This window comes from Arctopsyche grandis, chromosome 4 (genome assembly GCF_051622035.1).
Source record: "Arctopsyche grandis isolate Sample6627 chromosome 4, ASM5162203v2, whole genome shotgun sequence".
Lineage (NCBI taxonomy): Eukaryota > Metazoa > Arthropoda > Insecta > Trichoptera > Hydropsychidae > Arctopsyche > Arctopsyche grandis.
The window spans coordinates 2270834-2294441 of NC_135358.1; the positions used below are offsets into that span (position 1 = coordinate 2270834).

The 23608-nt window shown below is 30.7% G+C and overlaps 3 protein-coding genes across 3 annotated transcripts in view; 1 reads left to right on the forward strand and 2 right to left on the reverse strand.

Moving 5' to 3' along the window:
• Positions 1-21517, forward strand: part of stg1 (stargazin-like protein) — an 80301-nt gene extending 58784 nt beyond the window's left edge. Inside the window, exon 4 of the mRNA XM_077428776.1 lies at positions 20601-21517. Within this exon, the coding sequence (XP_077284902.1) occupies positions 20601-21517 (917 nt within the window). The remainder of the gene's footprint in view (positions 1-20600) is intronic.
• Positions 1523-3577, reverse strand: LOC143910336 (uncharacterized). Its single transcript, XM_077428766.1, has 3 exons — positions 3498-3577; positions 3099-3390; positions 1523-2805 (listed from the first exon to the last, which is right to left on the reverse strand). The coding sequence occupies exons 1-3, from the start codon at positions 3569-3571 to the stop codon at positions 2017-2019; spliced, it is 1155 nt and encodes a 384-aa protein (XP_077284892.1). The 5' UTR covers positions 3572-3577; the 3' UTR covers positions 1523-2016.
• On the reverse strand, positions 5317-7689 carry LOC143910338 (uncharacterized). The gene is made up of 3 exons (XM_077428768.1): positions 7600-7689; positions 7201-7492; positions 5317-6629 (listed from the first exon to the last, which is right to left on the reverse strand). The coding sequence occupies exons 1-3, from the start codon at positions 7611-7613 to the stop codon at positions 5838-5840; spliced, it is 1098 nt and encodes a 365-aa protein (XP_077284894.1). The 5' UTR covers positions 7614-7689; the 3' UTR covers positions 5317-5837.
• Positions 21518-23608: the final 2091 nt, after the last annotated feature.

The window sequence follows — 23608 nt, forward strand, 5'->3', positions numbered from 1 at the left end:
ATATATATGTACATATGTAGTTAGTATGTAATCACCATACAGTAGAACTAGATGATGAGTCTATCAAAAAAATATATATATACCATGTCATATTATACCGGCACCCCACAAATCTGCGCAGGAAAAAAATAAACTCCTATATATTATATTTTAAATCGAATAAAAATCAAAACATAATCATTAAGGTCGAATCATATATTGGGCGTCGGTCTATTTTTAGCATCGTCATGTTTAATAACATTAAAAATTATCTAAATAAAATAACTCTAAACTAAAACTAATATACATAAGATTTTAGAAACTAAAATCAACATACATAAGAAATAGAATAAAAAATCAAATGCTGAAATAGTTACGACCAGCAATAATAAATCGTTTGGGAGGTAAACGAAATATGAAATATGCATCAAAATGCTGCAATTTATGATTTCATTTTATGATTATAAATCTAATAAAACAACCAAAAAACATTATTATATATAAAGACGCTAATCTGTGTGTGTGTGTGTTTCAGTTTGTGTTTCTTAACGCTAGCCGAATATATTTAATGAATCGATAAAAAACCTAAACTTTGTATAAATTCATTTCGTCGAGACTTGCGGCGGTGTCGAAACCGTGAACTCTTGAACACAAATATTCTCTTATAGGTATATCTGAGTTGGGTGAGCTAACCGATTACGAAATTGTCCGAAATTGAAATCGTCTTTGTTTTTAAACCTTAATTGAAAATTTTCGTTCTCGCCATATAAAAATACGTAAATATAATAATTTTATTTAGCGAGGTTTTTAGCCATTTTTTTTTGTTTTCATATTAAACAATTAAATATGTATATTTTTTAATTGAAACTATTGAAATTAATTTATATTTTGATAACCTACCCCCTTGCGACCAGAGCAGTATACGCTGACCGATAGGAAAAATGCTATGGCCCCGATAGGAAAAATGCTCTAAATAACTTTAATACTCGAGCTTGCAAGGTCAATGACCGGGGTTTGTTTATACATAATTGTGGGTATTGGGTTTTGTAATCACACATACGTACTTTTCATATTATCCGATTCCGATTCGGATTTCGACTTGGAGTTTTATAATTATATTATTATTTTTATTGCATAATTTAATTGGCATAACCGATTTCTATTTCAGTTTCGATTCCGCTTAATTATTACTATTCATATTGTTACTTTATTTTAAATCATGTATCAATCCGAAAGCACCCGTTGAAATTTCAACAGGCATAAAACTAATAGAAAATAATGGTAAAGAAAGGACACCACAAATTACATCATTCAAACGACTGGAATATTAAGAAAATTACTTAATCAGTTAATTAATTATTAAAACGGGACACTAAACATAAACTTCCAACGAGTATGCAATCGTCAATTGATACTCATTGGAAGTGTTTCCTTCAAATTCTTCTATCCTTCTAATCACACATTCCATAACACAGACTGTAATTATTGGAAAAAATGCTTAGTATTGCCAAAGACAGAATAGAAATATTAAAATACATATATGCATAGCAGTATTTTTATTTTTTTCTATTTCAGTATTTTTATTTTTAGATAAGAAAAGTCAAATAGAAGAACGTATATTTCATTCAATAAAAGATATAAATTATATAATAGAAACTGATTCTGAAAGAAGTTTAGTAATTATCAACAATCTAGTATAGTAAACAGTCTAGTATAGTATATCAAAATCTAGTATAGTATATTAAAAATCTAGTATATCAAACAATCTAGTATAGTAAATTCAAAAGATTAAAAAACAGTTTGTGCAGTGAATCATTTATTTTCAAAAATACAAAACATGATTAGTTATGATGAATAAGATTGCTTTAGAAGAAAAAAGTGGAAAAAAATTATAATCAATAATAGTGCAAAATTTTTCGGTAAATCATATATTTTCAAAAATAAAATCAAATTTATAACAACAAAAAAATTAAATTAAACTTTATAAAACGAAAGAAACCAAAAGAGAATTAATTAAATTTAAAAAATCCATTTAAATTAAACTCCGCAAAAACTCGTATCTCTTATGGGCTGACAGTTATGTGATGCACACAATGGAAGATCCGTTAATTTGTTCTTAAGTGCAAGTTCCTTTATCCAGGTCAATTTACAATCACAATTCCAATCGTTAGTGTCCAAATACAAAGTAAGATCTGGCATATTATTTATCATCCAACTACCGAAAGTGCAGGAATCCAAAGTAGTAAGACCAGTATTTATCAAAAGCATGCCGATCATTTGAGGCATTGTTTGGAATGTGCCACAGCCAACGTTTTCAATTTTGGCATTATTTAAAAACACCAATTTACAATTTCCTAGCGCAGAAAATGACCGGGACGTCAGTCTTCCCAAGTCGTTTCCATTAAAATCAACGATATGAATTAAAGGTAATGTGACCGATCCTGTTAAGTTAGTTAGATCCAGAGGCAGTACCATTTTCTCGGCGGATAATGCTTCCAAAGTTGGTGCTACTGGTCTCAAAGCGTTTGCGTTGATTCTGTTAATTCTACTTCTCACTATAGACAATCTTTCAAGCAGCAGACCATCAAGAGTTCCCTCGTTGAAGGTATCAATTGTCACTTTGTCCAGGCTCAATTGGGTAAGTTGCTCAAAAGCGTATCCTCTAAATGCACCATTTTCAATGTCGTCGATTTCTGGGGCAACGATTTGAAGTTTGTTTATGCGGAAACTTGATGTTCGAATCCAGTTTTGGACTAGCTTTCTATTTACTAATAATAAACCATAAATGGTGAGTTGGTCTATGGTTCGTTGACCATTCGGAAATCCCTGAATTGGAAATAAATAAAATTAAAAATTAAAGATATATATCAATTTGAATTCACTGAATTCTAAAAAATGCTACTTTAATTATTGATGAACTATAAGCCGTATAAACTTTCATCGATAATATTTTAAATGCCTTTGAATGATATTAATAATTTATTTATGAAAATAATCACCAAATTAATATTTTGAATAATGGATTACATTGTAAATTAAATAAAATTCTTATCAAATTTCGGAAAAAATAATTTAAATATGTTTTTACGTATATTGATAAATAAAAAAAGTGAAAGTACCTGTACTTGTTCTTCTATTAGGGCTGTTAAGTCATCTTTCGGTTCAATATTTGAACATGAGACTTCCATTCCCCACGATCCAGACTTTGTTGTGCATTTGTCCCGTGGCTCTGAATCAAAACATATTCCTCTGGCAATCCTTTTATCTTGAGTAGCGAGTAGCATATGATGCTCGGAAGTCAAGAATCTGTCAATTGTCGTGTCATAAGATTGGGTCACTGGTAAAATCATCACAAAAGCCAATAAATAAACGATTCTTGTCATCGTTTGGATCCATTGCGTCGATCTTTTTCTTGAATTTATAAGAGGAATATTGTTAAATTATATCACATATAATATGTAAATGTCTTGTGTATGTAGCTTTATATTTTGTGTATTTGTAAGATGATATTTATTTACCCTATTTCGTACATCTTCAACCCTTTCAAGGCCGTGGCTCCTGGAAGCGGCTCTTTGGCCGTATGAATAATCATAATTGTGCAACTGCTATATAAATGAATTTTTCGCTTTATCACAAAGCATTATCTGAGATTGTGAATTATGTGAATTAACATTATCCGTACTTACGTGGAATTTTATTTATAAAATATATATACATATCTTGACTAATATTCACCATAAATTATATAGGTATTATAATTGTTATCTGAGTGTCGGAATTATTGGAAGCATTATTCGAAGCATATCTCTGTATGTATATCTTTAACATTAATAAACCTCCTTCAGTTTTTCATTCATTTAGGCTTAGAAATTGTGTATGAAATATTTTAAAAATCGATACATTTATTTATATTGTAGAAATATTTTTATAATTAATGAGTGTCTAGGAATTAGAATAAATCGAAGAGTTTGGAGATTTGCTCTGTGCGGATCACCTCTGAAGAGTTTATTTATCAATTTGTGGGGCGAAATCATAGACTCTTATTAAATTAATGTTGAAAGACATAGTTGTATTAGTGGGTGAAACAACAGGCAGGATAGGACGCTTTGTATTTGCAGTTTTGTTTAGAACAATTTCACCATCGTGTGAACAAAATATAATTTTAGGATCTTGCAATTTTTCAACTGCTGCAAATGCCACCATATGTACCCAATCAATAGTGGACACATTAAAAGAGTAGGATATCTCCTATGACAATGTAGTTGGTTTTGTTTCAGATTCGCCCTCTACCTCTAGTTATAACACGATAAGAGTTCTGTTAGTAAATTAAATATTACATTTCCAGTGCTGGGCACACAAAATTAGCCTAGTTGGGAATGTATTCACAAAGGAATTAACACTCCTTAATGAATTTGTAATTAAAATTAAAATGTTATTCTTGCACTCGAGAAAAATGAAATCGGTATAAATAACTTTTAACGGTATAAATAACTATCCCGATATGCCGGCAGTTTTGTTTCCAAGCCCCATTGTTACTCGTTGGGAGTCATGGTTCAAGTCAGTTAAGTACTTGGACAGATATTTTGATTCATTATTGGATTTATTTTAAGAACACCGAATTACAGAGTGAAAAAAAAGACAACATTCTTGAGTTCTACAAGTCCGACTCTATTTCCCTAAGAGCTCAATCAAAGAACATAAGAAAAATTTGCATAAAATCTATAAAATTAATACACAATTTAGAAGGGTCTTTCTATCCCTTTGCCCATTTATTACGTGAATAAATTGAGGGGATAAAACAGAGCTTGCAGTTTACCATAGACAGTGTTCTTCCTGTCGAAACCGAGCCATTGCTTTTGTCTACTACAATAAACAAAAGAAGACAGTTGGAGCTGTGTATCCAAAAGGTTGCTCAAAAAAGGGTCTTATAACTAGACTTGCACTCAAGACTAAATGAGAAAAATCTATTCCTCCAAACATTGGGTAAACTATTCAATCCATCTGTGGCAGCTACAAAATCTAATATTAATGTTAAAGAAACAGTTTTGTTTTTTAGAAACCTGCCATTGTTTAATGTATAAACAGAAGGTCAATGTTTGGAAGTATATCAGCACTTTTTTAGACAATTAATAGAGAATATAAAAAGTGAATCCACGCCGGATATATTGCTATTATTGATGGCAACAAAAATATGAAGAGTTTGGTTGTGCAGCTCTAAAATGTATTTGGTGTCCCGTCAATAGTGGGATGCTGAAAAGTATTTTAGTAAATACAATATAATTGTTACCGATCGTCGCACGAATCTCAAAAAATAATCTGTAGAAATATGCTTCATGTTGAGTTTTAATAAATTTTATTTGGTATTATATTTTTATATTCATAATTTTTGTCTGTGTATTTTTATATTCATGTTTTTTTCATTGTAATTTTAATTCCAAAACATTTTTGAATTTTTCTATTATTTTTCAATTGTTGTATTGTCTTTAAATTGTATATAATGTATGTACATATGTATATAAATTTTATTAAAATTCAGCGAAATTTTTTATTATTTAAAATTAAACTCTTCATAAAAATAGATGCTAAAATTGAACATTTTTAATGCTCTAAAACGCTAAAATGCTAAAGTTGACAAAAATAGATGCCCAAAATACGTGTCTCCAGTTATGATGAATAAGATTGCTTTAGAAGAAAAAAGTAGAAAAAAATTATAATAAATAATAATGCAAAATTTTTCGGTAAATCATACATTTACAATAATAAAATATAATTTAAAACAAAAAAAAACTTAAATTAATCGTTATACAACGAAAGAAACCAAAAGAGAATTAATTAGATTTAAAAAAAATTAATTTGAATTAAACTCCGCAAAACGCCGTCTCTTGTATGGGCCGACAGTTATGTGATGCACACCTTGGAAGATCCCTTAATTTGTCTGTAAGTGCAAGTTCCTTTATCCAGGTCAATTTACAGTCACAATTCCAATCGTTAGTGTCCAAATACAAAGTATAATTTGGCATATTATTTAACATCCAATTACCGAAAGTGCACGAATCTAAAGTAGTAAGACCGGTCTGTATCAGAAGCATGCCGGTCATTTTAGTCATCGTTTGGAAAGTTCCACAGCCAACATGTTCAATTTTGGAGTATTGTAAAAACAGCAAATTACAATTTATAAGTCCAGAAAATGACCGAGAGGTCAATCTTCCCAAGTCATTGCTACTAAAATCAATCGTTTTTACTTTAGGTAATATGACTGATCCTGTTAAGTTAGTCAGATCCAGAGGCAGTACCATTGACTGGAAGTCTATTACTTCCAAAGTTGATGCTACTGGTCTTAAAGCGTTTTCGTTGATCCTGTTTACTCTACTTCTCAATATATGCAGTCGTTGAAACGTTAGCAAACCATCAACAGTTCCCTCGTTGAAGGTATCAATGGTCACTCCGTCCAGCCTCAATTCGGCTAGTTGCTCAAAAGCGTATCCTCTAAATGCACCATTTTCAATGTCGTCGATTTCAGGGGCAATGATTTCAAGACTTATTATGCGGAAACTTGATGTTCGAATCCAGTTTTGGGCTAATTTTCTATTTACTAATAATAAACCATGAATGGAGAGTTCGTTTATGGTTCGTTCACCATTCGGAAATTCCTGAATTGGAAATAAATAAAATTTAAAATTAATGATATTTATATATATATATATATATATATATATATATATATATATATATATATATATATATATATATATATATATATATATATATATATATATATATATATATATATATATATATATATATATATATATACATACACGTTATAAACTTTCATCAATAATATTTTAAATGGAGAAGTTATGAATGATATTAATATTTTATGTATGAAAATAATCACAAAATTAATGCTTAGAATGATAGATTACATTGTAAATTAAATAAAATTCTTATCAGATAAAGATACATATCAATTTGAATTCACTGAATTCTAAAAAATGCTACTTTAATTATTGATGAACTATAAGCCGTATAAACTTTCATCGATAATATTTTAAATGCCTTTGAATGATATTAATAATTTATTTATGAAAATAAGCACCAAATTAATATTTTGAATAATGGATTACATTGTAAATTAAATAAAATTCTTATCAAATTTCGGAAAAAATAATTTAAAACATGCTTTTATTTATAGTTTATTGATAAATAAAGTGAAAGTACCTGTACTTGTTCTTCTATTAGGGCTGTTAAGTCATCTTTCGGTTCAATATTTGAACATGATACTTCCATTCCCCGCCATCCAGACTTTGTTGTGCATTTGTCCCTTGGCTCTGAATCAAAACATATTCCTCTGGCAATCCTTTTATCTTGAGTAGCGAGTAGCATATGATGCTCGGAAGTCAAGAATCTGTCAATCGTCGTGTCATAAGATTGGGTCACCGGTAAAATCATCACAAAAGCCAATAAACAAACGATTCTTGTCATCGTTTGGATCCATTGCGTCGATCTTTTTCTTGAATTTATAATAGGAATTTTGTTAAATTATATTACATATAATATGTAAATGTCTTGTGTATGTAGCTTTATATTTTGTGTATTTGTAAGATGCTAACTATTTACCCTATTGCGCACATCTTCAATCCTTTCAAGGCCGTGGCTCCTGGAAGCGGCTCTTTGGCCGTATGAATGATCACAATTGTGCAACTGCTATATAAATGAATTTTTCGTTATATCACAAAGCATTATCTGAGATTGTGAATTATGTGAATTAACATCGATATTCGTAGTTACTTGGAATTTTATTTTTAAAATACATATTCATATCTTGACTAATATTCATCATAAATTATATACGTATTATAATTTTTATCTGAGTGTCGGAATTATTGGCAGCACTTTTGATATACCTATCATATCTCTGTATATCTTTAACATTGATAAACCTCCTTCAGTTTTTCATTCATTTAGGTTTAGAAATTGTGTACGAAATATTTTAAAAATCGATACATTTATTTATATTGTAGAAATATTTTTATAATTAATCAGTGGCATATACATATGTACATACATAGTTTTCAGAAATAATAATGCAAAATTCAGCGATAAATCATTTAATTTCTTACAATAAAAAAATATGTTCAAAATTAAGATAAAATATAAATTTATCGTTACAGAAGTTAGAATTTAAATAAGAGATAATAGATATAATAAAAAATGACTTCTTAAACGAAGTAAAAAAAGTGAACTACATTTTAAAAATATATATTAAACTGTTAATCTAATTTTTTTTACATCTTTATTATTGACCTTTCAAGGGCAAAAATCAACGTCTCGTAAGGCTTGACACGAATGTGATGCACATAATGGAAGGTTACTCAATTTGTGTCTTAGTACCAGTTGCCTTAACCATTTCAAATAACAATCACAATTCCAATCGTTTGTATCCAAATATAAGCTATTATCTGGTAAGGTGTTTATCAAGTAATCCCCGAAAGCACATGAATCCATTGTAGTGAGACCAGTATTCATAAAAAGCAAGGCCATCAATCGTTTCATCGACTCAAAAGTCCCGCAGCCGATATGCTGAATTTTAGACGATTGTAAAAACCCGAACTTATAATTGATAATCTGAGAAAACGATCGGGCAGTCAAGCTTCCCAAGTCATTTATACATATATAAATATGTACATATATACCTATATATTTTTATTTATTATTATTTTTTTATTTAATTTTACATACATACATATGTAGATACATATATACCAGAAAGGTCTAACGATGCGCCTTCCTAGACAATTAATTATAAACATTGCAGCATTTTTTATTACATAAATCGCTGTATTTCAATACGAAATTAAATGTTAATTAATAAACAAATTAATCCATGGATTTAGACTTGTACATAAATTTTTAAATTTTGCACTTAAATCAAATTCAGATATTTCTGACATAGCAGGTAGGATGATTTTTGGCAATTTAATGGAGGAACCGTTTCAACAATGAAATCAGATAAATTGGCAAACACTTGACTCAATAAGTGCCAAAAGTAACGTATTTAGGCCTTATTAAATTATTAAAACACGCTCCTTTGCCAATATTTTCACCTTGGAGAAGCATTTTTTGCTCTTAATTTAAAAATCTGTCAATCGTCGTGTCATAAAATTGTGACTGGTAAAATCGTCATGAAAGCCAATAACACAATAACGACAAATGACGACTTTTTTTTTGGTTCAGAGACGAGATATGACTTTTCATAGAATTATGCCCAGTGAACACGAATCTGGTAATAAAAAATGTTGATTGGCTCGAGATTCGGAGATATATGTGTTTTATAAATCACGCGATTTTTTTACATACCTCCTTTGCATTTCACATGGTTTTCGTGTTAGTGGTAATTTTTATATCTCTTATCTCTTATCTACATATATCTTAGTGTTGTTCGGTCGATGTCTCAAAATCTGTCAATTTCCTGTTCAAAATGAATATTGAAATCTATAGTCGGATATTTTATCTTCCATTTGTAGTACTTTTTAGCTTTCAAATCTCTCTAAATAGTCATCCAGTTCAAATCAAAAGTCAAAAGTACGTATTTTCACTTGGGATTTTTTCCCACTGTTAATACTATTATATATTGAGTTTTTTCTATTGAAACATATTTATTGAGATAGTGTTCTGACCACAATATTTTTTGTTTTGTTTAAAAGGGTTAATTGGAAGTGTGCTGAACTTTAAATCGGTAAAATTGCGAGCAAAAAGCTCGTACTAGTGTTTACTCGTGTTTACACGAATCTGAATTGAATTAATAGGGATAATATATTATATTATCTTTATATGAGAATTAAATAAAGTTCCACTTAGAAAAATAATATTTCGACTATTCTTGTGGATTAATAACAAAAATTCTATTGATAACTGTCCACAAGAATAGTCGAAATACATAAATAATTTTTTATTTAATAACCTAATATGCTAACACCCATGCGATGATGGGTGTCATCGGGTACAACACTAGTAATATAAAAAACATTGATAAAATACTTATATTTTAATAAAAACAATTTATTGGATTTTTTTTTAATTTTGTACCATTTGTAAAACAAAACGAATTTATGAATCTAATAATAATAATTTTCAAATATTTATTATAGTACATATGTACATAATGGATGAAAATTTACTTTTTGCAAAATTCCATTCCACAATATCAGGGTCACACAAGAAGACGCCGTAGTATTTAAATTTCCAGGCAAATTACAGTGTAGTGTAGTATATATTTTGCATAAAGAACATTATTCGCTTCGGCAAACTCATCCAATTTTTCCATCGGCCTACATAATGTTATTATGAATACTTGTCTGCGAAACAATGCGTAGCCCGGAATAAAAAAAAGTTTCGTTATCAATCAGAGTTAGCAGGGAAGGCAAGGACGTAACAGGATTTGAATATAACTTTTTACATTTTAAAAAGGCCGCCAAACAACGCAACGAGTGAAACTTTACACCTCATTCGTCAAAGTTGGATCGTGGGATAAAATAAAAACAACCATAAAATCAACGTAAATATTAGCTAAATATATAATATTTATATTTACCATAATAGGTGCCATTCCGAGAAATAGTGGGGCTGGATTTTATATATTGGTGCTGGCTGTGGATGCAACACATTCCCTAATATATATTCTGTTGTTTGATTTTTTGCTATTGTTTTTTTATGAGTAAATATATATTTATATCTGTATATATACATTTTTTTCTGTCTTCTCTTTATTATATTTTCGACTATTTTGGCGCATTAGGGACTCTTGTAATGGCACAATGGTCCGAACTTAAATAAATAAATAAATATGTATATTTTTCGAGATGCAAGAAGCTCCAAGTGCATCGAGAGGTAGAAAAGCTTTTCCGTGAATTTTCCACTAAACGTTCCATCAATGTGCACTTTCAACGGTCAAGCAGTGACCAGTCTGTATTCAATTTATATAGTCCAAGTCGTGATGTCCAACTCAATTCCCAGCTTTATTTTCCCTGAAAGCTGCCTTTAAAGAGCACTTCTTTGCCAAGACCAGAATACGGAATACTTACAAATCGTGCAGCAGCATCGGTACATAACTTTTCTTGAATTATAATCTTCTTGAACAGAAGATGGATTACACTGTTCGACACGAAAAATGGTTCAGAGACGAGATATGACTTTTATTATAGGTCTATGCCCAGTAAACAGGAATCTGGTAATAAAACATGTTGATTATTACCGGTTTTTTAAATCGCACGATTTTTCTATATATTCGTGTTGTTCGGTCGATGTCTCAAAATCTGTCAATTTTATGTTCAAAATGAATATTGGAATCTATAGTTGGATATTTTATCTTTTATTTGTAGTACTTTTCAGCTTTCAGATCTATCTAAGTAGTCGTCCAGTTCAAATCGAAAGTCAAATGTACTTATTTCCACTTGGGATTTTTTCCCACTGTTAATATTATTTTATATTGACTATTTTCTATTGAAACATATTTATCGGGATAGTGTTCTAGCCACATTATTTTTTGTTTTCGTTTAAAAGGGTTAACTGGAAGTTTTCTGAATTTTAAATCGGTAAAATTTTGAGCTAAAAACTCATACTATTATTTACTCATATTTACACGAATCTGAATTGACTTAATAGGGATAATATATTAAATTGTCTTTATATGAGAATTAAATAAAATTCCACTTCCAAAAATCATATTTCGACTATTCTTGTGGATTAATAACAAAAATTCGTTTATTTTATTGAGGTAAGCCAATTATAAATAGGATTTTTGTTATTAAGCATTCAAAAATATAAAAGTAAACAACGATTCAATTCAATACGAGTACAACGGTGAGGTGCAAACCTATGTATATGGGGTGCGGTTAATCCAATGGGGATTTGATGGGGGATGTCGGTACATACTTTATGTTACGGCACTCGTCGTGACCAACATAGTTTTCCCATGGCGACCCGTAAAGCTTTACGTGTTGACAGAGTTGGTTTCCGGTTGTGCAAACCGACGTTTCTCAACAAATATTTTCGTATCCTTTCCATCTGCCAAGTCAACTAAAGAAAGCTTAGTCTAGCTATCCAACGACAGAGTAATCTGGTCAAATAATCTGTATACAATCAGCTGCATACTATATTTATTTAATTAAATGATATACCTATTCCATAAAACTGTCACAAAGCCCTATTTGCAGATGATACCGCTTGCTTCACGAGTAACAAAAAACCAAACATTATTAACGAATAATGCCTCGAATACTAACCTTTCCAAGCTCCAAATAATACAAAATAAATCCCGAAAACTAATTTATAACACACACATATACTAACTTGAAAAAACTGCATACCATAAATATTATTCCGTTAGCACAAAATCACTAATAACCATACTAACACACTTGTGAAGAGTCTCGGTGATTACATGAAAATGTCTATACCCTTCAGGTATAAACACAGATTACCTAAACACAATCTGCTTTAGATCGTCGACTTTAGAGAGTCTTTAATTAATATTATGTATTAGATGTATTATGAGCATTTATATGAATTGTAAATAGGTTTTTGAGCTCTTTTTCCTATTATGCTGTACATTAACATTATAATAATATAATATTATGATTACTTACCAAATTAAATTAAAATTATAAAATAGAAAATGATCAGTAGATCAATAGCTATTAAAACAGATATAAGATGTATTGTGAACACAATTTAGTAATAATAAAAAGCATTTAAAAATTCACTTAAAAAGTAATTTCCCAACAAGGATTAAAACTAAACACTGTATTATTAAATGCGGTAATGAAGGGTAATAAAATATATTTATTAACTAACTAATCAGTCGGACATCAATTTATAATATCCATTATTGAAATAGTGTGGTTTATTTATTTCCGACAAATACTTAGATCAATCTTAAATGCGTATAATCTTACGTAAATACTTGCAAAATTTAAAGCCAGTTAAGTTTGTTTCCGATAAAACATTCGCTAAGCCGACTTCGTTAATTTAACGCATCGAGTAGATTGTCTGTAGCTGATATGAAATGATCAATAATAGAAAATTTTCACAATTAATTATAGCAGTGAAATTTCGGCTAATTATCTTGACAGATTGCGATCAAGATTTTTAAAGAACAGATATTTGAAAAATTCATATCCACATTTTTACATATACTGTAGAATTTCGTTTTTTCAAATCTACCACTTTTATTAAATTTAATTTGGTTTATGAAGAATGCGTCGAAATATTTTTATATTAAATTTAAACATTTTTGCGGCCTACATATTTTTCAAATGACGAGTATGCGAAAGGAATTTCCCATTTTAGCATAATATTGGACAAGGTACATATACATACATATATAAAACCGCCTACCGTTAAAAGTTGAAGAATTCTATATTAGTTTAATTACATCAAATGAATGAATACTTTCAAACAAGTCAGGCATAAATGTTTATTCTTATAAATCAAAAATATGCTCAGATAGAAAATGATAGCTTGAATGACTCTATTAACTTCAATTCAATCTAACAATGCATCATTATGCCATTATTTTTTTTTATGTACATTCTGAACACGCATTATAGTCTAATGCACCTTCCTTCTATTTTTCGGGAAAATCTGGGAAAAGCTCACGAGGAAAATGTACGACCGGAAGTGTAATCTGAGAATGCGCGAACAGGTTGAAAAGATGAAACCACGCCGCGAATAGTTTCGGCGAGAAGAATCGCCGCTTATGAAAAGACATAAATCTGTTTTGAGGTTCATTTCCTGCCTCCGAAGCCACTTCCTAGCACACCATCTTGTTGCCGAGTGGCACACGATCAAAATAAAAAGACTAGAAGGAAAAAAAACGTAGAAAGGTGAGGGAAGGAGGAGAGCGTAACGGGAAAAGGGACGAGACGAGACGTTTCCCATTTAAATTGCTCCGCGGTTGAAACAGGTCGGAAAAGTCGCGAAAATCGATGACGTTCTATTTTTCCTCGACTCAAAACGTCAAATGTATGCAAATTCCGACGAATTTAATAAAATCCAACATTTGCGAAAGTATCTTACGTTTTTTCTATTTCACCTTTTATCCTATTCTAAGGTGAAAGTTCATACTAACAATCCAAGAAGTACTATAATACAATTTAATAAACTTACTTCATCAAATTTATAAAAACGGTAAATGTTTTTGTGTGTTTATCAGCTTTGATAATCCATAGTTTTTTCATAGAACTACCAAATTAGTATATGTTTTATTTATTTTATTTTTTATTTTATATTTAATTTAAACCAGAAAGGCCTGAAAAGTAACCCCATTGCACATTAAATACAATAGACCTTTCGCTGAATTTACCCACTAGATAAATTATCTGTGAATTATCATTTTTATTCCCCGCCACTGTTTCTGTATGATATTGCTATTTTTTTCTATTTTTACTAACAAGATAAATATGCCTTTTTATATTCAAATATAAGCGATCAATTTACATATGAAGTGCATATAAAAATCGTTCACAATTTGCTTTAGATTATAGTAATTATTATACGACTCATTATAATTTTATTTAATTTTTATTTTTAATTTATACCAGAAAGGCCTGAAAAGTAACCCCATTGCACATTAAATACAATAGACCTTTCTCTGAATTTACCCACTAGAAAAGTTATCTATGAATTATCATTTTTATACCCCGCCACTGTTTCTGTATGATATTGTTATTTTTTCCTAATTTTAAAAACAATTAAATATGCCTTTTTGTATTCAAAGATAAACAATCAATTTACATATGAAGTACATATACAAATCGTTCACAATTTGCTTTACATTATAATAACTAATATACGACTCATTATGATTTTATTAAATTTTTATTTTTAACTTATACCAGGAAGGCCTAACAGTTAACCCCAATGCGCCTTCCTGGCCAGGAACATTGTAAATTTGATACAAATACTATTATTATACAAAGTACATAAAAACATTTCAATCAATATCCACCTAGACTTCTATGGTAAAATTTGTAAATTTGCAGCTTTTAAACAATTTAGCAAAATTTAGTAAATACAAATCAATTTGTAAATTTGTAAATAAACGGGAGCCGTATCAATGAAAGTTAGATGAATTGGCAAACTCTGATAGGAAACGATCGACCTGGAATCACAAATCCAAGATTTGGCTAGCGGAAACCAGTGTACATATAATACTATGAATTACTATAATACTATGAATTATGAATACTATGAATACCAAGTGTACATGTAATACTATGAATTATACTATAGATAGGTTTTTTAGCGATGCGGTGCAAACGATCGACAAGTGCCAGATAGACTGAACCACATATTAACGACACGTGTACCTTATGCGTGCGCACTGCTCGCACTAACACTAAGTGAAATCTACCCGAAGTCCCGACATACCTACCCTGTATACGTTCTGTGCTTCTGACACTTTAGTTCCGAATTTTGCCTTATTAAACTCGCCAGAAAGATCCAACTCAATTTTAATAATTACCATTTTAATAATTGCATCTGTGCACATCGAAAGGTTACTAGTCATCTGATGTGCAATCTATCATTCGTGAAGTCGAGAATTTCGTTTAAAGCAGCCATCCAGTTAATCTGTGGTTCAGTGTGTCTGGCGCTTGTCGATCGTTTGCACCAAACTCGTTTTTTAGCTTAGGGCATCTCCGGGCAAGTGTGAATAGTAATTTCCTTAATTTTTTTAATATCCCGTAGTATCCTTATTTGGATTGCAAACAGGATTTGGAAGGGTTTTGGTATCGAAGGGCCTCCATACAAAAACGTATTGGTCACGCCGGAACATATGTATTTGTCTTCTATTTAAATCCACAATTTTCATTTTAGAACCACCAAATTAACTTTGTATCTCATACAGTGGCAGCTGATGAACCAGTTCCAAAAATGAATACCAAAATAACGAGCATTTCGAGCAACGGTAATAACTTAATAGCTGAATAACAATAGCCAGCAGCTCGGTCGTAAAGCGTCTGCTTGGCGTCGAGAGGCCGGGTTCGATCCCATGAGCTGACCTCGATTGAAAAGAATTTTTCTTAGTATATTGGTAGTGATGCTGGTCAGACCTGGATATTTGTGATCCAGATCAATCGTTTCCTATCAGAGTTTTCCAATTGAAACGGTTGAAACGGTTCCTGATTAAAAATTGGCTAAAAATATTTCCTACCTACTATGTCACCACTATTTTATTTTATTTTATTAATTGAAAAATCAACAGACAGGATGTACATAGATATGTATAAAAAAAACAAATAGTAAATAAATAATATATGTAACATCCGAGTCCAATAATAGATTTTTACAAAAATGAAAAAGATAAATATAAGGAAAACAAATTAAAAAGTAAAGAATAAAGGCATGACAAAATATGTAGAACATTGCATAATTAAACTATAGTATTAAAATATTTGGAAAAGGTTATAAAATAGAATATAAGAAGAAATTGAAATTTACAAATATAAAACAAATGAAAAAGGTAAATACAAAATAAACAAATGAAAAGGAAAAGAATGAAAGCTATAATATGATTAAATAGCACATTACATAACTAAACTAAAGTATGAAAATATTGGAAATATTGAAAAATAGAATAGGAGAAGAAATGAATCAATCTGTCAAGATTCTCTTGATGTTAGACCTGAATTGATGTAGGGAAATACAAAATAGATCAACCTCATTCAGCTCTCCGTTAAACATATGATAAACGCGCTGCAGATAAAAATATTTTTGGGAATTAGTATTGAAAGGATCAAGTGAAAAGAGTGCAACGCGTCTAGAGTACCGAACTGGGATTCTGAAATTAACCTTATTCAGTAAATCAGAACAATCAAGGAAACCATTTATGAGCTTAAAGAAGAATATAGCATCAGTATGTCGTCGCCTGACAGAAAGATTGTCAAAAGAAAGGATTTTTAAAATATCGGAAACAGTAGAATGGGTATATGTAGCTATGTAGGAAAAAGGTAGCGTAAGGATTTAATAAATTTAAGTTGAACTTTCTCAATACAATTAATATGGGATAAATAAAAAGGTGACTAGATAATTGAGGCAAATTCAGGGTGAGACCTTACAAAGGAAAAATAAAGTAATTTTAGTACATAAGGATCATTAAAGGTGGAGTAGGAATCCAAGAGATTTAAATGCTTTGTTGGTAATAAAAGAAATATGTTCAGAGAAATCTAGTTTATTATTGAGTATTACACTAAGATCCTTAATAGAAGATGAGGTGTTAAGGATTGAATGATTTAATTGATATTGATTCATTTAATTACTATTTGAGTGTGATTAATGTACAATAAAATTTATATACGATTCATAGATGTCTCGTTAATGTGCGAGTTTTCAGTGTCTCGTAATTCACTGACTTGTATAATAAAAATGCTCCAATGTTTGTGATTGGCCAGGAAGGCGCATTGAGGTTTATCTGTAAAAAAAACAAAAAAAAATGCAATAAGAAACGACTGGAGAAATCGATCGCAAAAAATCGTAACTTTTGAATGCTGATCCATATCAGACTTTTTAGTATCAAAATACATATCAAAAACATGAGAAAAATTGAATGCTTTCACACTCGTTGGTTTTTATTTGATATTTTGTATGGAGAATTTTCCAATGGAGCGCAAAGCAAAACGCACATCCGAACTAAACCATTGACGCACTAGGCTCGGCGGGAACAATTTTATGTACTATTATCCTATTTGTGTCATCAATGTAGAATACGCGTAACTTTTCGAAAATACCCACTCATTTTAAGTGATTTTCTTTTATTTCAGTGCTATATGTTTGTTAATTTTGACTGGAGGTTCCAGGACGAGCTGCCTCTGATTTCACGGTACTCTAACTTAGACCCAAGATAAATTTTGAAAGTACCCTATACAAAAACGTTTGTCTGGTTTTAATACTAAACCACCCAATTTGGTATGAATTAGACCGTAGACTACACAATTTTTCTGAAAAGTTTAGGCTTTTTTTACATTTATTCCAAATTTCCAAGCAGCGCCTAGAAATTTGACTGATATCATACATATTGAAAAACACATGGATTTTAAATTTCAGCTCGGCCTTGTTTGTTCGGCTTTTAGAATATTTTCAATGGTCTACAACGTTTTAAAGTAGTTCGCGTCAATGCGGCCGTATTCAAACTCGGGGCCGTTCCTCTTTTATTTTCCTATCTTTTCATCCCGATCGTAATAACATTTTATTCGGAACGATCTCCCTCCCCTCCGTTTCTCTGAAAGTGGTATCCACACGCTCAATATTCCATTTCCTCTTTCGCTCTCGTTGTAATCATCTTCCGAATAAGGTACCCACTCACTTGGACCGACTGCTCTTTTAAGAAACGCAACGATGCAAGCGAGGTGCATTTCTACTGCTCGTTTATTCAGAATTATACTAGGTTAGATCTGACAATGGACAATATTTAATGGAACACGTACTATCTATGAATAGAAAGCAGTAATTTTATTGCTCTTTAGCATAATCCTACACAAATTATGTTTCGCATTATTTAAAACATTACAAAGGTTGTATGCATACTTATCTATAACGATAATGGATAACATCAATGGAATGCAAACTTTTTGAAAAAAAATACTAAGAACATGAATTTGCATAGGAAAAAAGGTAAATAAAATAATGCATATTGTAAAGAATTGCTAATTAATGGGGCTAATTACAGGGAATAATAAATACACAATAGATTCCCGGTTACTACAAGCTGGTATAATATTCGGGGTAGCTTCAGCCTCTGGGACAAAGTCGTCTACATACATATATCTATCATACAACTTTTTGAGCCCATTGAAATTCTACTTTACGAATCGGAGGCAATATGTGTCATGTTGTGATAGGGCTTCCGATAAATACCCTACCCATTCTGGTGTTCCTCAAGGTTATAATTAAGGTCTCCTGCTCTTCAATATACTCATCAATGATATATCTGGGGTAGTTAAGCACTCTGAACTTCTATTATTGGCTGACGATCTCAGATTATTCAAATTTATTGATGCCCAAATCTAGTGATTCGGTCGAGCTTCAATCGGATTTGGATACCATTTTTTTATTTTTTTATTTTTTTTATTTATTTCATACCAGGAAGGCATTACAGGTAAACCCCAATGCGCCTTCCTGGCCAAATTACAAACAATACAGCATTTTTTTATTATATAAGTCGCTAAATTACGAGACACTGACTTAAACTCGACAATCAACGAGACATCTATGAATTGTACATACATTTTTATTGTAATATTTACATTAATCATACTCAAATAGTGGTGACATAGTGGGTAGGAAGGATTTTTAGCCAATTTTTAATCAGGAATTTCAACAATGAAATCAGAGAAAATTGGCAAACTCTGATAGGAAACGATCGACCAGGAGTCACAAATCCTAGTCTGACCAGCAGCATTACAGATATACTCTTTTCAATTTCAAAAATTCTTTTCAATCGAGGTCAGCTCAAGGGATCGAACTCGGCGCCTCTCAGTGTTAAGCAGAAGCTTAACGACCGAGCCACGCTGCTGGCTCGGTCGTTAATTTTCAATTGATCAACGCTAAACATGTCACTGTTTAACATTGAGAAGTGCTGTTCTCTAAGCTTTACCAGATCATGAAACAGACTTTAATACTCTTACTATGTAAACGGCATTAGGCTAAATTTGGTTGTGAGTTTAAGAGACCTGGGAATCTCATTCTGCGTGAATTCCAATTTTGAACAGACATTGATAATATTTACTCTAGAGCTATAAAAATGTTATGTTTCATACGTGCAAGTAAACCTTTCCAGAGTGCATTTGTACGACTAGTATATGATTCGTTAGTATGAAGTATTTTTGAGTTTTCTTCTGTTATATGGAGTCCTAATGATAGGGTTCATTGTTTGATAATTGGAAGAGTACAGAAACGGTTTCTCATATATGTATGTATATACCTACATGATACATTTACGGTCGCTATCCTTGACTCTATCATAATGCGTACCTGCTGGGAGCACTAGGTTAAAATTCCCTCGAGTCACAGCGTAGAGTATATATGGGGAACATTTTTTATATTAAATTATAGAACATCATTAGAGTATACATAGATATATGGGGTAAATGTAACATTTTTATAGAACATTAAAGTATATATGGGGAACATGTTACTGGTTGGTTTGGCAATCCTCAAATTCTTGCAGAATTGAGCTTCTATGTTCCCAGCCAATTCAGGTACATTAGATGCTACAATTTACCCTCTTATCTTAGGGCACGTACCAATTTGATGGTTTCGTTGCCTATTGCCAGGGGCATCAAGCTCCGCAGCCAGATTTTTGCAACTTGAATTTATTCAATCTAAAATATGCTGATCTGTTTAAGGGATTGTTCAGTTTGAGATCGCAACATGTTATATTATTGTATTTGTTTTATTTTATTTTATTTCAAATTGTTTTTTATTTTATTTTCATGTTTATGGAAAAATTTTAATAAATAAAAAATAACTTAAGTATTCAATTTTTGATACGCCAATAGTTTACAACATGCATAGATCATTTGCCATGGATAATAAATAACACATATTTTTTATTGTTCCAGGACTTCTTATGCTGGTCGGTCTGGTCATGTACATCTCGGTATTCAAAGCCGAAGTCGGCTACAAGCTGAGGCAGCCATCTTTCACCCAACCACCATCATTTACATACCGCTATGGGTACTCCTTTATCTTGTACGTATCTGGCTTTATCACCATCGAAATGGCTGGAACCTCTGCCGTTTTCCTCTTCATCTACTGGTACCAAAAAGACTGGCTGGTGAAGCTGGCCGAAAGAACTTTTGATAAATATTCTCCAGGTAGTGAGTCCAGCATAAGCTACACAAACCTGGAGCAAGCCTCCGTGTACCCATGCAGGAAGCATCCTCAAGCTTACACCTTGCAAAGGACCCAACCTATAGGAGCACCATGCGAACCTTCGACTTCCACCGCTTATCTGAGTCCTAGCAAGCAAAGGAGATACTTCTTCGATAAAGATGACTCTTTACCTCCTGCTATGTCACCTTCGTGTAGTTTACACAGGCACAGAAGTGTCTATGTATCCACGTCTATGAGAGATGTAACGAATTCTAACTGCTACGAGTTTCAACCACCATCCACCTCCTATGGTGATCCATACGCTTCCGACATGCCCAAAAGTGTCAGTGCTATAAACTATAGGAACGAATCTTTCACAAACGGTATAGGAAGTACCAGATCTTTGCACATGGTCGGTTCGAATAATCTCCCTAGAGATGCTACGACGAATACAGTATCCACGACGGCCGATGTCATAAATCCGTGTGACGATTTTGGGTCGGTTTTCCCTGAGGATTTTTCCGGGAATAGAGAAATGGGAGAGTTTGTAACGTTCAATTTGGACAGGCCGCTGGAGATGAGGCCAAATGTTATCCTGTCGCAGCCTGCCAAAAAGGACTTTGGCACAGGAACGGACAAGCTTAGGAGGACGACACCAGTTTAGATGATAGAATTTAATTTAATAGACAGTGTGTGAAAGCTTTACAATAAACAGTGTGACAGCAATGCGAGTGCTCAATTCGGATTGAAGTGATAGTAGGAATAAATATGTTTATTCGATAATACGAAAATATAATCAGAGTAATCCTTCGCTATTTATTACAAGGCTTGGTGGTATTAAAATTAATCAAATAAACGGATGAAAAAGGGTGTAAAATACATTTAAGGTTGCCTTGATTATAAATATAAAAAAATCTAACGTTGTTTTCTTATATACACTAGTGTTGAGTCCGATTAAATATCATCGTATGGGTTATGGCATATTAAGTTATTAAATAAAATAAAAATTGAAAGAAATGTGTCGGTTCTGTGTTCGATCCGCATCGCGGTCATATTTTTTTCAAATACCTTTAAAATATAATTTATTTAATATTTATATTTAATTGTATAATATGAAAAAAATGGTTCATAACCACGCTTAATCAAATTACCGTTATGTATTTTTAATATGGCGTGACGTAAGCAATTTCTAACCTGTAATATCTTGATAGACTTGATGAAAATTTAATCGGTTTTATTATAAGTAAAAACTACCTACCAGCCTACATATGTATATAAATGTACATATATACAATATAAAACAGCAATAGAAAATGAATTAATTAAATTATTTTTTTATAGATGGCCCTAAACGCTCTGAGATTATTTTCCTAGAGGAAAAATTGGTAGTGAAATATATATATATATATATATATATATATATATATATATATATATATATATATATATATATATATATATATATATATATATATATATATATATATATATATATAGATATATGTACATATATATATATATAGAAATTTTTTCTTGATCTGTTATTATATTCGTACATTTTGCTGGCAGTGTTTTAGCTGTGACGTACATATGCATGTCGAATCGAAACAACTATTATAGTATGGCGTGCGTTATCGCACACAGACACACGCACAGTATTATATTTATGATATATAAGGTTTTCTGTTAATTATTATTTTATTATTTATTTAATATTTATTTTATTATTTATTTTATTTATTTAATATTTATTTTATTATTTATTTTATTTATTTAATATTTATTTTATTATTTATTTTATTTATTTAATATTTATTTTATTTTATTATTTATTATTTTATTATTTTATTATTTTATGGTTTTATTGTTTTCTTATTATTTTTTTACTTCGATTTGTTGTACTATCATTATATATATTTATATTGTATTCTGTTTAAGATATGCTTCTGTCAAGCTTTGTATTTTATAGCTTTGAAAGAATTACAATGTATATAAATATATATTTAGCGAAATGAATAATTCATTTGAATATTGAAATGGTCGAAATTAAATCAAAAATTGATTTGTTTAGAAAAACTTGAGAATAATTAATCTCCTTTATACAAATAGTTCGCATTCTTCAGAAAAATTTCAAAAAATCAAGCGTCTAATAATAGCGAAGGATTACTATACATTTCTAGATATTATATATATATGAATATTGAAACAGTTTTCAAATGTCAAATTCAATACAAATTATTTAAAATGAAGATATGCATGTTTTTAGACTCAATTCCATTTTTGTTGTCTTTATTTTGGACCGATTGTTTTTTTTTTACACACGATGATCTGTATGACTGTAGACACGATAAAAATGTAAATATGAGTGTTGATTTTTTTGTGACATTTGATACTTTGAACATCGATAAAAGTTTAAAATTTTAATATGCGTTTTTTATGCAATCGATGCGATAAAAGGTTATCGTTCTGGTCCGAATTAACGTATATAAAAACAATCAATAATAATCAATCGGGACAAAAATAAACGCTTTTTCCTTACTATGTGCCTCTGATGCATTTTTATTATAAGTATTATTTTATTCGTTGTGCCAAAATATGTATTCCACACTGTTGGCGTATTGAAAATGTTATACAAATGTGTCAATTAATATCGAATAGCCAAAGCGTATACTATTCATTTTTACTTTTTAAAAAAAAGTAATGTTTATCAAATGAACTACCTCTTTTGAGTTTTCCGAGTGCGTCAACAGTAATC

What these genes read in the sequence shown, in the direction of transcription:
- LOC143910336 (XM_077428766.1), bottom strand. Translation starts at nt 3,571, where the DNA reads ATGATTATTCATACGGCCAAAGAGCCGCTTCCAGGAGCCACGGCCTTG. An exon ending in TTGAAGATGTACGAAATAGG is followed by an intron (nt 3,391 to 3,497) that starts GTAAATAAATAT and finishes TATAAATTCAAG; the next exon opens with AAAAAGATCGACGCAATGGA. An exon ending in TAATAGAAGAACAAGTACAG is followed by an intron (nt 2,806 to 3,098) that starts GTACTTTCACTT and finishes TTTCCAATTCAG; the next exon opens with GGATTTCCGAATGGTCAACG.
- LOC143910338 (XM_077428768.1), bottom strand. An exon ending in TAATAGAAGAACAAGTACAG is followed by an intron (nt 6,630 to 7,200) that starts GTACTTTCACTT and finishes TTTCCAATTCAG; the next exon opens with GAATTTCCGAATGGTGAACG.